This window comes from Ostrea edulis, chromosome 6, assembly GCF_947568905.1.
Source record: "Ostrea edulis chromosome 6, xbOstEdul1.1, whole genome shotgun sequence".
Classification (NCBI taxonomy): domain Eukaryota; kingdom Metazoa; phylum Mollusca; class Bivalvia; order Ostreida; family Ostreidae; genus Ostrea; species Ostrea edulis.
In genome coordinates this window covers 4,836,682-4,850,986 of record NC_079169.1, presented here as the reverse complement: position 1 = coordinate 4,850,986, position 14,305 = coordinate 4,836,682, and the positions used below count along the sequence as shown (strand labels likewise).

The 14,305-nt window shown below is 35.9% G+C and overlaps 1 protein-coding gene across 1 annotated transcript; it reads left to right on the top strand.

Annotated features, from left to right (window-relative positions):
• Positions 1-571: 571 nt before the first annotated feature.
• Positions 572-13,748, top strand: LOC130047090 (uncharacterized). Its single transcript, XM_056141327.1, has 8 exons — positions 572-733; positions 845-874; positions 5,124-5,219; positions 5,425-5,525; positions 7,157-7,262; positions 7,374-7,544; positions 7,792-7,952; positions 13,535-13,748. Exons 1-8 carry the CDS (start codon positions 667-669, stop codon positions 13,637-13,639), a joined length of 837 nt encoding a protein of 278 aa, XP_055997302.1. The 5' UTR covers positions 572-666; the 3' UTR covers positions 13,640-13,748.
• Positions 13,749-14,305: the final 557 nt, after the last annotated feature.

Here is a 14,305-nt window from a genome sequence, read left to right as displayed (position 1 = left end):
AAAAAGCAACGCATGAATGTATTAATTTGATTAACAATATTTTTAATGTATGAAGCTTAATGGTGAGCCTCTTTCGTAGTGTGCACGAAAACAATGGTTGAATTTGGTTAAATTACACAATGAATCATTCAATTAAATGAGTTTGCCATTTTGCTCAGAATTTTAATGCAAACTTGGAAGCGATAAAATATCCCCCTTCCCAATCCATAGACGAGGTCAAAATTGTCCTATAGTGCTATCTCTCTTTTAGCACGATAAACTCCCTAGATTAAAAATCTTACAGTAGAATAAGCGATTTTGCTTTGTAATTATTACACACACACCCCACCCCCCCTTAAAAAAATCCATATTAAGAACGTAAATTCAGTATGCTTCTCTCTATTTGATTTAGTTTTCTTATAATAGATAACGAACTGTTAATGTCCTCATGGTTGAACCGATATACTTATGTACAAATATTTAAGGTCATAACTTATCTTTTTCGTACGGATGTTCTATTTCTTCAATTGCTTGTGTACCCAACTTCATCCAACGCATAGATCAAAGTTTATTTCCTTATCAGGAAAATTTTGAAATGCCAAGCAATGTTGAAATGCTTGATTACGTGATTTGTGTATATATTTCAAAGGAATTTGTAAGCCTGTCTTACTTTCCTTAGCCTTCAGCATGGGTATGATTGCGTATCTCGGACTTCTGCTAGCAGCTTCGTTCTGCGATGGATTCTTGTTCGGACGTAAGTTTGAGCTAACAGCCAGTTCATCTATTTTCTGATAATTTTAGACATATTTTATAGACTGAACAAAACTAGTCGAGTTTAATTACCTTTTGTAATATTTTTTTTCAGATAAAACACATCCCTGGGACGGCCTTAAAGGTAAGCTTTACTTAGTTACAACCCTGGGATGGTTTATAAGGTAAATAAACGTTGATTTGTGTCCTTGGGACGGGCCTTAAAAGTATCACTGAAGCATTAACATATCATCATAAATTAACTAAGAAATATATACAATAAGAGGGATTAATTTACAATAACAGACATAGTGAAAAATTATTCAACATTGCGAAATGATAAGATGAAAGGTGAAGATAACGAACAGTGATCAATTATTATTATACATTTATATTGCGCTTTATCTAATTAAATCCCTGGGACGGTCTAAAGGATAAGTAATAAAGGTAAACACGTGGAATGACTGAAGTCACAGCGAGTCACATCCCTGAATGGTTTTGAATGCAGGTATTACGTGTGTGTGGCTTTGCTTACGAAGCATGTGTATTAGTCTTCCCATTTAATGGCACAAACAAGAACCAGATCACGCAAAAGCGGGTTCTATTTTCAGGGAACGATGCTAACAATCATATCCGGTCACCGTATAATTTACGTATTGTTGATGAGTCTTTTTAAAGCTGTATGACCCGATGTTCATGTATTATTTTTGTACATAATTACTTTAAAGCAGATTAATTACTTTATAAAGTTATTAACTTTCCCTTAATTACATGCTTGAAAACATCTGCATGTAAAAGAAAACAGTGCGAATATTATTTAGAAAGTAAATATAGTGGCTACATATATAATCATTCCATAATAGACGTCTATAAATAGACCCACGCGCGTCAGGGGAATCCCAACATGATGTATCAACTCATACGCAAATGTCAAGTTTTAAGGCTGAAAAAGCGTAAAACAACGAATTACTAAGAGGTGTTTGATATTTTTATTTCTATTAAACTTATGGTACGGTACTGTTATAACAAAATACACAGCTTTACACAGATAAGACCACCGATAATCTCAAAGTTTGAACTGGTCACGTGACTGTCACTTGAAATGGCAGAGTGACGCGGTTATTTGTAAACAGCGATTTAAAATCAAATTATTTGGGTTAAAACAGGTGAAATAATTTATGATATGTCGTACAGTCTCATAACTACATACGTGTGATGATTTAATAGCGTTTTTACGAGATGGAAAAAAATATTGTAATTCGGACCATACAGCTTTAAAGCTGTATGACACGATGTTCATGTATTATTTTTGTACATAATTACTTTAAAGCAGATTAATTACTTTATAAAGTTATTAACTTTCCCTTAATAACATGCTTGAAAACATCTGCATGTAAAAGAAAACAGTGCGAATATTATTTAGAAAGTAAATATAGTGGGTATATATATAAATCACCCCATAATAGACGTCTATAAGTAGACCCACGAGCGTCAGGAGAATCCCAAAATGATGTATTAACTCATACGCAACTGTCTAGTTTTAAGGCTGAAAGAGCGTAAAACAACGAATTACTAAGAGGTATTTGATATTTTTATTTCTATTAAACTTATGGTACGGTACTGTTATAACAAAATATACAGCTTTACACAGATAAGACCACCGATGATCTGAAAGTTTGAACTGGTCACGTGACTGTCACTTGAAATGGCAGAGTGACGAGGTTATTTGTAAACATCGATTTAAAATCAAATAATTTGGTTTAAAACAGGTGAAATAATTTATGATATGTCGTACAGCCTCAGAACTACATACATGCGATGATTTAATAGCGTTTTTACGAGATGGAAAAAAATATTGTAATTCTGACCATTGAAATTGAAGTAAACATGGTTGACATATTTTTCTTAGCTTTGAAACCTGTGTATTTCTCTGAGTTTGATTTCTTACCTCTTGATGAAAAAAAAATTTCCTTTAAAATCAACAATGATCCTTCTGTACATAATTTTATGTATATAAACGATGTATTTGAAATCTTTTAACATGAAAATCAAAACAATTGGCTCATGGGTCAACTGAATATCACATGACAAAACCTTCTACCAGAAGAGTTGCATGTTGTACAAAGAATGCCTCTAACACACTATGAGAACTTAATGACCTCAATGTAAAGTTAATTGTGTAATGTAATCTCTTTTACAAAATGACCTTTTTAAACTTCTCTATCACGTCCAAACTATTATGGTTTAACATTGTATGCCTCGATATTGCTGTCTGGTCATAAATAACTTGTGTACCAAATATGAGTCTCATTCATTGTAAAATTATGACATGAAACAAATAGTTCTTTATTGGTCAGTTACATTGACTTAGCATTCGCTTGGTAACCGTAGGTCTCAGGTTCGAGCTTCGTTCGTGCCATGGCTGCGTCAAACTTTGGACTAGAAATTGTTCCTTCGTCACTACCACGGCCATGAGCGCTAAGCATAGGTCTAAATGTGTGGTACTTCACCTTGACATCCATTAATGAGTGAAAAATTCTCCACGGGACGTAAAACAGTCAATCTTTGTAACTACCCATCTTCACATATTGATTCGTTACTTCGCACTAACTCTTGACATCAGTCGCTATATATAAAAGTTGGGCTCATTATACCATTAATACGCAATACTCTATAATGTAAAACTTATACGGTACCAATTCTAATGCACCAGATTTCGCATATATAAATAAAACATCCAATGAACTCACTGCATCTTGTTATGGTGTACATGGATACGAATGACGCTATTTCATACTGCTGTTTTGATAAACACCCGCACTTGTAATATTTACACCACTAATTACGTTTATTGGTAGTGGATCAAGTTTGGGAACCTTTTTGCTTAAAGGGAAAGGCAACACTGTTGCTTTTATGAATAAAGTATTTTTGATACCGTAAATGACAGTCTTCAACAACAAAAATCTTTAAATCAATAGTAATCTTTCATGTATTTTAAATTACCTGCCGCTAAGAGAGCGGCCATTGATGTTTAATTTATTACGTCACACCCTCTATTCCGGTTTATTTCATCAATAGAGCTGTAAACATGACAAGTCACAAACAGTTAAGTTTGGAGCCGTATAGATTTGAGTTCGTTCTTTCGCAAGAGGAAATTAAGAAAAGACGTTCAGTCGAGTCGCAGACCAGGCAAACGGTAAACGTTTCTTCATACAAATGTCTCGAACTTCAACTTGTCATTACGCAAATGATGGATCCACAGTTTATGTAGCATTTTCTTTTCAAATTAATTGGTTGGGTCGTGTATTTAAAAAAAAACATTTCCACATCTCCCCTTCGCAATAGTGTAATTAACTGCTTTACAGGAAGGCATTAACCTATTTATTCGTAAGATCTACCACATGCACATCTTTGATGATCTTAGAATATCACCAAAATCGGAACAGACGGTGTGACGTCAAAATTATTGACTTTTGTGGTCTTGAATACAAAAGAGTTCCACATCATGGCAGCCTCTATAGATAGCGGGAATTTCAATTTTTAACGTTTTCAAAATAGTTCTGAAGCTTATCTAGGCCGTATGTCAACATAATAGTATGACAAATCTTTATCATATAATTAATTCTATCATGTATCATGTAAAAAGCTTTTGGTTTGCCTTTCCCTTTAAGACAATATTGCTTAAACGATTGAAATAGCCATACCTGTAGGTATCAATACACGTGTTTTTAGTTGAATCTCTCGCTTCGCATTGTTAGAAATAGAACTGCATTCTCATTGGTTCCCACTCTTTTGTGGAACCAATCGGAACGAGCCCTACTTTTTCATAGTCACCGATGTCAAGGGTTATTGCGAGGTAACGAATTAATAACCCTTGACTTGTGAAGATGGTAACTACCGTAAAACACGCTTATAACGAAGTGCTGGGGACGAACAATTTCTATTCGTTATCAACGTAATTCACTATATCCGATGAGTTCACATGTTTTCATTATACTGGGAATAAAAATCACTTCTCTGTTATCGTGAATTCGTTATAAGCGTGTTCTCTGTAACCGTGGTTTTGTCGTGTGAATTTGTAAAAAGGTATGACTCAGAAATATTTTAAGTGGTGTTACCAGTGAATTTGACCAAATAACCTTCAGGGTGATGATTCACATTTTTCTATACAACCCTGTAAGCTCCCACTCAATGAAAAAAAAATATAATGGACAAAGATAGACCCCCCCCCCCCCGTAAAAAAAAATCCCAACAAACCATGTCGCTAAAGGTCATCTGGTTGACAAGGGTAACCTATAAAGCCTTATACATCTAGGAAGCGTTTATATATTAAGCCTTATACATCTAGGAAGTGTTTATATACTTTGACTATATGTTTTTATTTTCACCCTCAGTAACATGGGGGTTGAATCCATTCAACAGCTTTAACAACATGCCGAGGACAGAGACGGAAGCTAAAACCGCGGGCTTTACACTGATATCTGGATGTGGTGAGTGATTTTTCTTTCAATTTAATTTTATTACTGTAAAGCAAAGTGCTTCCTATTCATTTATTAAGATGCCAATAAGTAATGTCAAACCTCAGAAAGTTTTTGAAAGCAACATGCTAATATCCACGCAGTCATTTGGAAAGAATTTTCTTTTGAAGTTGTGCAGAAAATATTGCCTCATTCAAACGAAACTTTATTTTCTAAGGACAGTCCCCCTTCCTTGGAAAAAGATACATGAAAGACAATGACCCAGCAGTCATTCTTATCTATGACGTCAACGGTTACATCGCAGGAATCCAGGCCGGAGTGAGTATTTCATACACAAGACGAAAGGATAACGTCACTAAATATTTATAAACCACAAAGGTTTTCCCAAAACAAATTCTAATGGCGGAAAAAATTGGCCACAGTGTAACAGTTATTTCACTTTTAACATGAAGCGATAAGGGTTATCATCATGTTGACAGTTTCTTAGATAGTCATTAATCGTGGATATACATTCTATCGGTATTCATCAGAATTTCTTGGGACAAACATGTACGTATTTATAAATTTAGTTAACGATAATGGTATATTTGACCTTTTGGATCAAAATGACTTCTATACGTTGAGTGGAACATAACTAGAATGAAAGGTGAAGATAACGAACAGTGATCAATCCCATAACTTCTATACGCAATGCAAAATAGAGAGTTGGGCAAATACGGACCCCTGGATATACGAAAGGTGGGATCATGTGCTTGGGAGGAGTACGTATCCCCTGTCGACCGGTCACATCCGTCGTAAGCCCTATATCTTGATTAGGTAAACGGAGTTATCCGCAGTCAAAATCAGTGTGAGAAGAACGGCCTGACAATTAGTATGAACCACGTCAGACAGCATTTGCCCCAATGATAGGTTGTATTGGCAAATTAGATCGTTTTAACGATCATAGAATTTGCGAAATTCTTACTTTCAACGAGACTGTTGGAACCCCTGCACTATCAACTTGTTTGTCGGTAGCTTGCTTGCCTGGATTTTAAAAAAAAACTGATCATACGCAGAACAAGCTCTTACGTATCGATTGATTGTATGATGTTAAGCGGGACGCTCGAAAATATTTCACTCACATGGAGACGTCACCACTGCCGGTGAAGGGCTGCAAAATTTAGGCCCATGCTCGGCACTTACGGCCTTTGAGCAGGGAGGGATCTTTATCGTGCCACACCCGCTGTGACACGGGACCTCGGTTTTCTGCGGTCTCATCCGAAGGACCGCCCCATTTAGTCGCCTCTTACGACAAGCAAAGGGGTACTGAGAACCTATTCTAACCCGGATCCCCACGGGATTCTTGCGTATCGAATCAGTTGAAAGCTGTAGGCACCGTATTGCTACCTGCATGAATATGGGAAGTTGAATATTTCGCGGACATGTTCTTTGTAATTTTACATAAAATATTGGACTTAAAAGGCTTTTTGTGTTGCTAGAAAAAAAATTTTTAAGGTAGGTCCATACTTTTCCTCAAAGTTTGATGTTTGTGATATTTTTCTATTACATAGGTACAAACAGGACTCAGCTCAAAGTTTGATGTTTGTGATATTTTTCTATTACATGTTTGTGATATTTTTCTATTACATAGGTACAAACAGGACTCAGCTCAAAGTTTGATGTTTGTGATATTTTTCTATTACATAGGTACAAACAGGACTCAGCTCAAAGTTTGATGTTTGTGATATTTTTCTATTACATAGGTACAAACAGGACTCAGCAATGTTTGTGATATTTTTCTATTACATAGGTACAAACAGGACTCAGCTCAAAGTTTGATGTTTGTGATATTTTTCTATTACATAGGTACAAACAGGACTCAGCTCAAAGTTTGATGTTTGTGATATTTTTCTATTACATGTTTGTGATATTTTTCTATTACATGTTTGTGATATTTTTCTATTACATAGGTACAAACAGGACTCAGCAATGGATACCCTTCTTCAAAATTGCAAAATCATCCATTTGTGAAAGATGGTGACAAGCATTACATAACAGCTTACTTTGTAAATCCAGGTATCCAAAGTCCTTGTTCTTATTTCCTTTTACTGCATATCTGTTGACCTGTCAATTTATCTAATCAATAGCCTACGGCCCACACTAAATATAATGTCATTTTCCGTACAGCTTCAATATGTACACATGGACGCACTGCCGGTCAATTTGGCGCTCAGGGTACAGGGACAGATCTCTATCTACAGAATGGGACGGACCCAATGGCCTCTATCAGAATTCCCCACCAGGAGTCCGACATAGGATCGACGCGATGGGTGAAAGGTCATTGCTTTTCCGCCATGGGTAAGATACTAGACACAACTTGCAACAACTTTTGGACACAAATGACATATTTGCTGATTAAAAGAGATTTGTTTCGCGATATTTGTCTCGTCGTGGATATGACGGTTTATATGCAAAAATCAGCTGATGTAAGCTGTTTTTAAAAACAATGGCAATTATTAAAGAATGGAAACAAACAATTTTCTGAATTTTGAATGGTTTTCAAATTGTGATTGACTTGTATTAATTTGACTCTAATTTGATATAGGAGTTCACTATTGGTACGACATCTCCCTTGATATGTCATGTGATCGCCTGTACCCGGTATTCCTCCTGTACAATGGTGGGGTCTTAAATGCATTTGGATGGGCATTTAAAGCAGAACTTTCGTCATCGCGATATGAACATCCCAGCCAAGCAACATTCAGCGTGAGTGTTTTACAGATGAAATGTTGTGTAAAATAGTTTTTAATTCCACTATTATAAAATTGATGAGTTAAAATGCGCAACAGATAAACACATTAAAAATTATCCTTCAAGTGAAAGATATATTCTGATACAACGCAAAGCCATCTATTTATCGAATATGCGATAAACCTTGTGTCATCGTTGATTTTCATGAAGCACCATTGGTAATTCAAAGAAATGGGATGGGAAAGGGGTGTTCGATATGTCATTTTCGATTATATATTGTTTTAAGGCCCAATGAGGATGTACATTTACTTATATTGCAAGGTGAAGATAACGAACAGTGATAACAATTAAAAACGGGAAATCCTAAAGCAGTAAGAAAGTGATAGTAACAATATTCATAAGTTCCGTGTTCAAAGCTAGTCTAATGCGAAGTTACATTTAGTACACCTTTAGGCACTGTTCAAAGTGGGACTGAATACACCTATAGTTGGTGAAAACGACGATAGAAAATCCACTATTGACGACATATCTGGAGGAAATTATAAAGAATGTCATAGAAATAAATGTTTCAATAAAGAAAGCATAAAACGTTTTATTAAAGAAGAGCATGTAACGACATGAATTCCTCTGCGGGCATTGTGCAGCCAAATAGTGTGATAGGACAAACATTTTTAATGTTTTTTTTACTTCCTGAATACCGATTAAATTACTTGATTGTGCGCCAACCAATATCATTTGCGAGAAACTTTCGGTATATGTATTGATAGGCATTTGTTACAAACGCGTGGGAACATATTCTTCTCTCGCCTTACCGAGTACAAGAGTTCTCAAAAGAGAAGTAACTCGGAAAGTCAGCATTTCGCAAATTCTATGGTCATTGGGTCAAATGGTGCCTGGCGTGTTTCGTACCGATTGTTACACTGATCTTGACCACGGATTACTGTATATCTGATACACAAATATGGCTCACGGCGGGTGTGACCGGTCGACAGGGGATGCTCACTTGCTCCCACCTCTGGTATATCCAGGAGTCCATGTTTGCCCAACTCTCTATTTAATATTCCTTACAGGAATTATGAGATTGATCACTGTTCGTTATCTTCACTTTTTTTTTTTTTTTTTTTTTTTTTTTTTTTTTTTTTTTTTACGAATAATGTAAATTGCACATGTAATGTTAACAACACCATTTTTAATTGAATGGGAAAACAACACACTGCACCCTTCAAGTATAAGAAAAAAACAGAATATGCAAGAACCCCCATATATTTTATTTAATGACTTAAATGTTGAAAAAGAGAGGAGGCTTGCAGCAACCTTTGGTTTGATGACATTCATTCTCCTTGATGGTTTTGTATCAAACTCGTATCCTTCCTCTCCATGATGATAATCTTGTACTTATAGATATATGTATATGTCAAAAAGTGAAGATAACGACAGTGATAAATGAAAGGTAAAGATAACGAACAGTGATCAATCTCATAACTCCCATAAACAATACAAAATAGATAGTTGGGCAAACACGGCCCCTGGATACACCAGAGGTGGGATCAGGTGCCTACTAGGAGTAAGCATCCCCTGTCGACCGGTCACACCCGCCGAATCTCACGACCTTTGAAAATACAAAGTTGGAATCAGGTGGCTATGAAAAGTAAGCATTCCTTATTGACCGGTCAGCCCTATGTCTTGATAGGGAATAATCTATCGACAAAATCGGTATGCAATTAATGGCCTAACAATTGATAGAAAACATGCCAGCTTGCAACACTATTTAACCTTACGACAGGCTATATTAAAGAATATCATTATAACGACCATAGACTTTCAAAATTTGGATTTAAAGACCGAGAAAATAAGCACCGCCTTCAAATTTACCTGGTATTGGAACCCTTGTCAATCGGAAGAAATTGAGCTTTGGATTGGATGCTAGAAATTGATGGACATTTAGTTACCAGTCTTTGTGTATACCTTATCTATCTTATCTGGCGATCGAGGCGTCCGTGCAATCTTTTGATGCTTACCGCGTAAACCAGCTCGAGAGGGAAACGGTTTTAGAGATAGTCACACAAACATAGTAGTACTTTTTGCATACAATACTATAAATTATAATAGAATAAAGTAGGTTATGCTTAGGAATGGGTACGATTGATAATAATTATAATGGATTGTTGAATATAATCGACACGGACATCGACTTTATGCTAAACAGGTTAATTATGAGTAAATACATTTTACGTTATTTTTACGTGTTTGATTCATTAGATTTAATTATCAACGTTTCGATTAACCTGCACAAGAAAAATGACTACCATGAATTTTTCAGTCTTACAAAAACGTACATGTAATGCAGTTAACACAGATAACATCCTGTGTATTTGGGACGGTAGCTAACAAGGTTCCCTCGGGCTCGGGGCTTCACACCTGCCTTAAATTAGCTCCATCCCGCACTTAACTTACCTGAGGAAACTCGACTGGTTGAAAACCTCGGCCTTTAAAACGATATTGTTGAGAGTCTTGTAATATCAGCTTATTTATTAGTAGTCTGCTTCGGTGTCGACATTGATCATATGTAGAACACGTCCAAGTGAATCGAATCAGTTGAGAGACATAAACACCATAATTATGCAGCTATTACATAAATATGGGAAGTTGATGATAGAGAAGCTGAAATCATCACTTTTGCCATAAAGTTATTAGTAAGCTTGCCATTAACATCTATGTTCAGTAAAACATCCAAAGATGATGTGGAAGACTCGGGTTTCTTTTCGTAATTCAAAGTAATTTGTTTCATTTGAAACTTTTTGGTTGACAGAATACATATGGCAAGGACCTTTACATGTAAAAGAGATTGTTAAACAAACATTTGTTGTGTTATGTAAATCATAATGAAATTGTCAAGTTGTTAAAGGATTTTGTGGCAAATATTTTTTCGCAAGATCTAATGTCCGTTGTTTTCACGTTATGAAATTCCAACCAAATATAAATGCCCCACGAACCAGAAGAATTGAATAATAAAGCATAATAACACTTCAGCTAGGAAGGCAAGTTCCAGGAACATGCTTATTTCTCGACTCATGAAATTATGACTCCACGTAAAATACGTAATTAAACTTCTTCTTTACTTTTCCACGAAGTAGTGACGTATCTGCGAATAGTATTAAACTTGCAATTTTGAATATGTGCATGAGCCGAGAAGGCACTTTACGATAGTCGTCAATGCAGGTTTGTTTGGATAAAAATGATATTTTGTTTTAAATGCCTTTCATTATACAGTGTATACCATATGAAAGCTGAACTACAAATCTCTTCATAAGAAGATATACCGTTACTTTACTATCCTTCTGATGAGGTTTAACATCTTATTTTAAAAGCTGTTTTAACTAATTTCTGATCTCAGTGCAATCACTTAGGGGTCGTTAAGTATGGTTTGATTGAACATATTTAATAATCAATAGTACATACCGGTAGCTGTTTGAAACATTTCTCAGATTTTGTTAGGTAAGGAATCCTGAGTTAGGCTGTTTTGTTTAATGCATTTAGAATAGAAAGGTCCCGATAAACTATACCGTTCCATTATTGTTAGCTATGGAAAATTATATCTAGTTGAATTTATCTTCCTGTCATATATTTCAATAAGACCAATCGCGAAGACAATAAACAATAAGCATCATTACGTTCGTAGATTTAGTGTAGTTGTAGTGATAGGTGTATTTATATGTAGGTTTTGTTGTTTTGTCATTATTCTCCGTTAATATTGGCCACATTATGTAATTCTTTTCGTTTGTCTTGAAGAAGGGACAGATCGTCCCAAAATTTGACAATCTGGTTGTTCGTGTTGTCGGTCATTTTAGTGCTTTGTATATATATTAAAATACTGGTATAATGAAAACGACTCAATTTACGGAAAGTCATGAGAACTTCTATCCATAGTATTTTAACATTTTCTTCTTAACCAAACAAGAGGTACTGTGAGCAATGCTCACTAAGAATACCCCCGCTTACCCCAATCTCCCAAAGGGTGTTGTTAATAGGTATAAAAAATGGAAGATATAGTCCGAACACAAATGCATGGCATAAACCTATAATTTTGACCTTGAGATCAAAGGTCAATGTCATAAAGAGGTCATGAATGTACATGACACATAGTCTCATGGTGATATACCCATGTCTTATGGTATGACTGTCAAAACTCTATAATCAATTTTGACCTTAAAGTCAAATTTCAAGGTCATATAGCGGTCATGAAGGTACTCGATACATTGTCTCGTGGTGATACACTCATGTGTCAAATATGGTATGCCAATGTTAAAGAACAAAGTCATGGCCCTGACACGAATCCATTGTAAAAACCTTTAATTTTGAGGTCAAGGTCATATGGAGGTCATGAAGGTACCCGACACATCGTCTTATGGTGATACACTAATGTGTCAAATATGGTATGCCTATGTCAAAGAACAAAGAAGATATGGCCTGGACACGAATCCATTGTAAAAAAAACTTTAATTTTGACCTTCAGGTCAAGGTCATATAGAGGTCATGAAGGTACTCGACACATCGTCTTATGGTGATCCACCTGTGTGCAAAATATGGTATACCTATGTCAAAGAACAAAGAAGTTATGGCCCGGACACGAATCTGCACAGACGGACAGATAGAGTGATTCCTACTTGTATATACCCCCCCCCCCCCCTTGAACTTCGTTCCCGGGGGGTATAATTATGCGACGGTTGCAATATCCTTAAATGATCAAAACGTTTCGGGGAATAAAACCTTTTCATTACGTTCAAGGTGAACTAGTTCATAATTTTGATCCGATTTGACACTGATAATGACAATTCTTAATTCTGCTTTAAATTTCATATGTTGTCTTTAATATTACTCTGGTATAAGGTGGGCAAACTGTCTACAATGTAACGCTTTACACTGTATGTACTTTAGGTGTATATGATGCATTAATGAAATAGTTGGGTACTAAGCTAGAGTATTTATACGTGAAGGAATGAAATAGAATTCTGGAAATTTTGATACCAAATGGCCATGTTTCAGAAAAGTCAATGTTCATTCATAGTGTAACATGAACATTTTGAAGATAACGAACAAATCTCATAATTCCAACAAAGAATACAAAATTAGGAGTTAGCAACTACAGACTCCTAGACATACCACAGGTGGTATCAGGTGCCTAGGAGGAGTAAACATCCCCCGTGGACCGGTAACATCTGCCGTAAGCTTTCTATCGTGATCAGGTCAACGGAGTAATCCGTAGTCAAAACCAGTATGTAAAGAACGGTCTAAGAAGTAGTATGAAACAAGTCAGACAACATTTGACCCAATGACGGATTGTGTGTGTAGGTTAGATCGTTATAACGACCATAGAATTTGCGGCATGATACTCTGTACCCTCAAACAGACCATCATCTCTATGTGATTACTTAGTTATATTAGTACTAGTACCCACTTTCATGCTTAATAGTAATCATTCGTTTCCCGATAATATGTGATGTTTCACTTTGTCCACTGAGTCAAAAATATCAATAAATCCAGTTCATGATAATCATGTATGTATATTTATCATATCTTGTGTTTCTTTTCGATTGTAGGCTTTCATGAACCCAGTGCCAAACTGTCTTTACCATTCTGGGAAACTGTCGACACTACACATATACCTGAACGGAAGTCCACAGACCAATCTGCTTTGTGATTGAGCGTATCTGTGATTAAATATCTTAATGTAGATAATATTGCATCCTCCGCCAAAAATTAGAACCACTTAGCCTTATGTAGTATACGAAAACAAATAAAATAGAATGTGTATATTGTTTCTTTTCTTCATATTGACTATGCATAAAAGATTATAGAAAATTACACATCCCAAGAGCATTTTATGGTATAGACACACACAGGAGCAGACGGATAAAAATAGACATTGGATATTGCTTGTCCAATAGTTCCTGATGACTTTGATTATATACAAGTGATAATAACCCAGCGCTTATGTTGGTTTCTTTGATTTCATTGCGTAGACTAGATCTCGTGGTAGGGATTTCTAGGAGTGCGATGCATGTGAGAGATTGTACCCAAGGGAACCAAGACATGTAGGGAAAGTATGCTTGCAAAACTATGACAGCTTGTCTAATCATTAGTCCCCTACCGATGAAGTAGAAGGGGACTTTAGGTTTGCGCTCTGTCAGTCCGTCCGTCAGTCCAGTTTTCCGCACTTTTTTCTCTGTTCTTGCACATATTTATTGTATATTTGGTATGTTGCTTTGCCATAACAGGTTACAGATCAAGTTTGAATATTGTCCCGGTCCGTTGATTTTTCACTTAGTTATGGCCCTTGGACTTAGAAAAATAGCATGGATTGTTAGTCT

What these genes read in the sequence shown, in the direction of transcription:
- LOC130047090 (XM_056141327.1), top strand. Translation starts at nt 667, where the DNA reads ATGGGTATGATTGCGTATCTCGGACTTCTGCTAGCAGCTTCGTTCTGC. An exon ending in TCGCAGGAATCCAGGCCGGA is followed by an intron (nt 5,526 to 7,156) that starts GTGAGTATTTCA and finishes TCTATTACATAG; the next exon opens with GTACAAACAGGACTCAGCAA. An exon ending in CCAGCCAAGCAACATTCAGC is followed by an intron (nt 7,953 to 13,534) that starts GTGAGTGTTTTA and finishes TTTCGATTGTAG; the next exon opens with GCTTTCATGAACCCAGTGCC.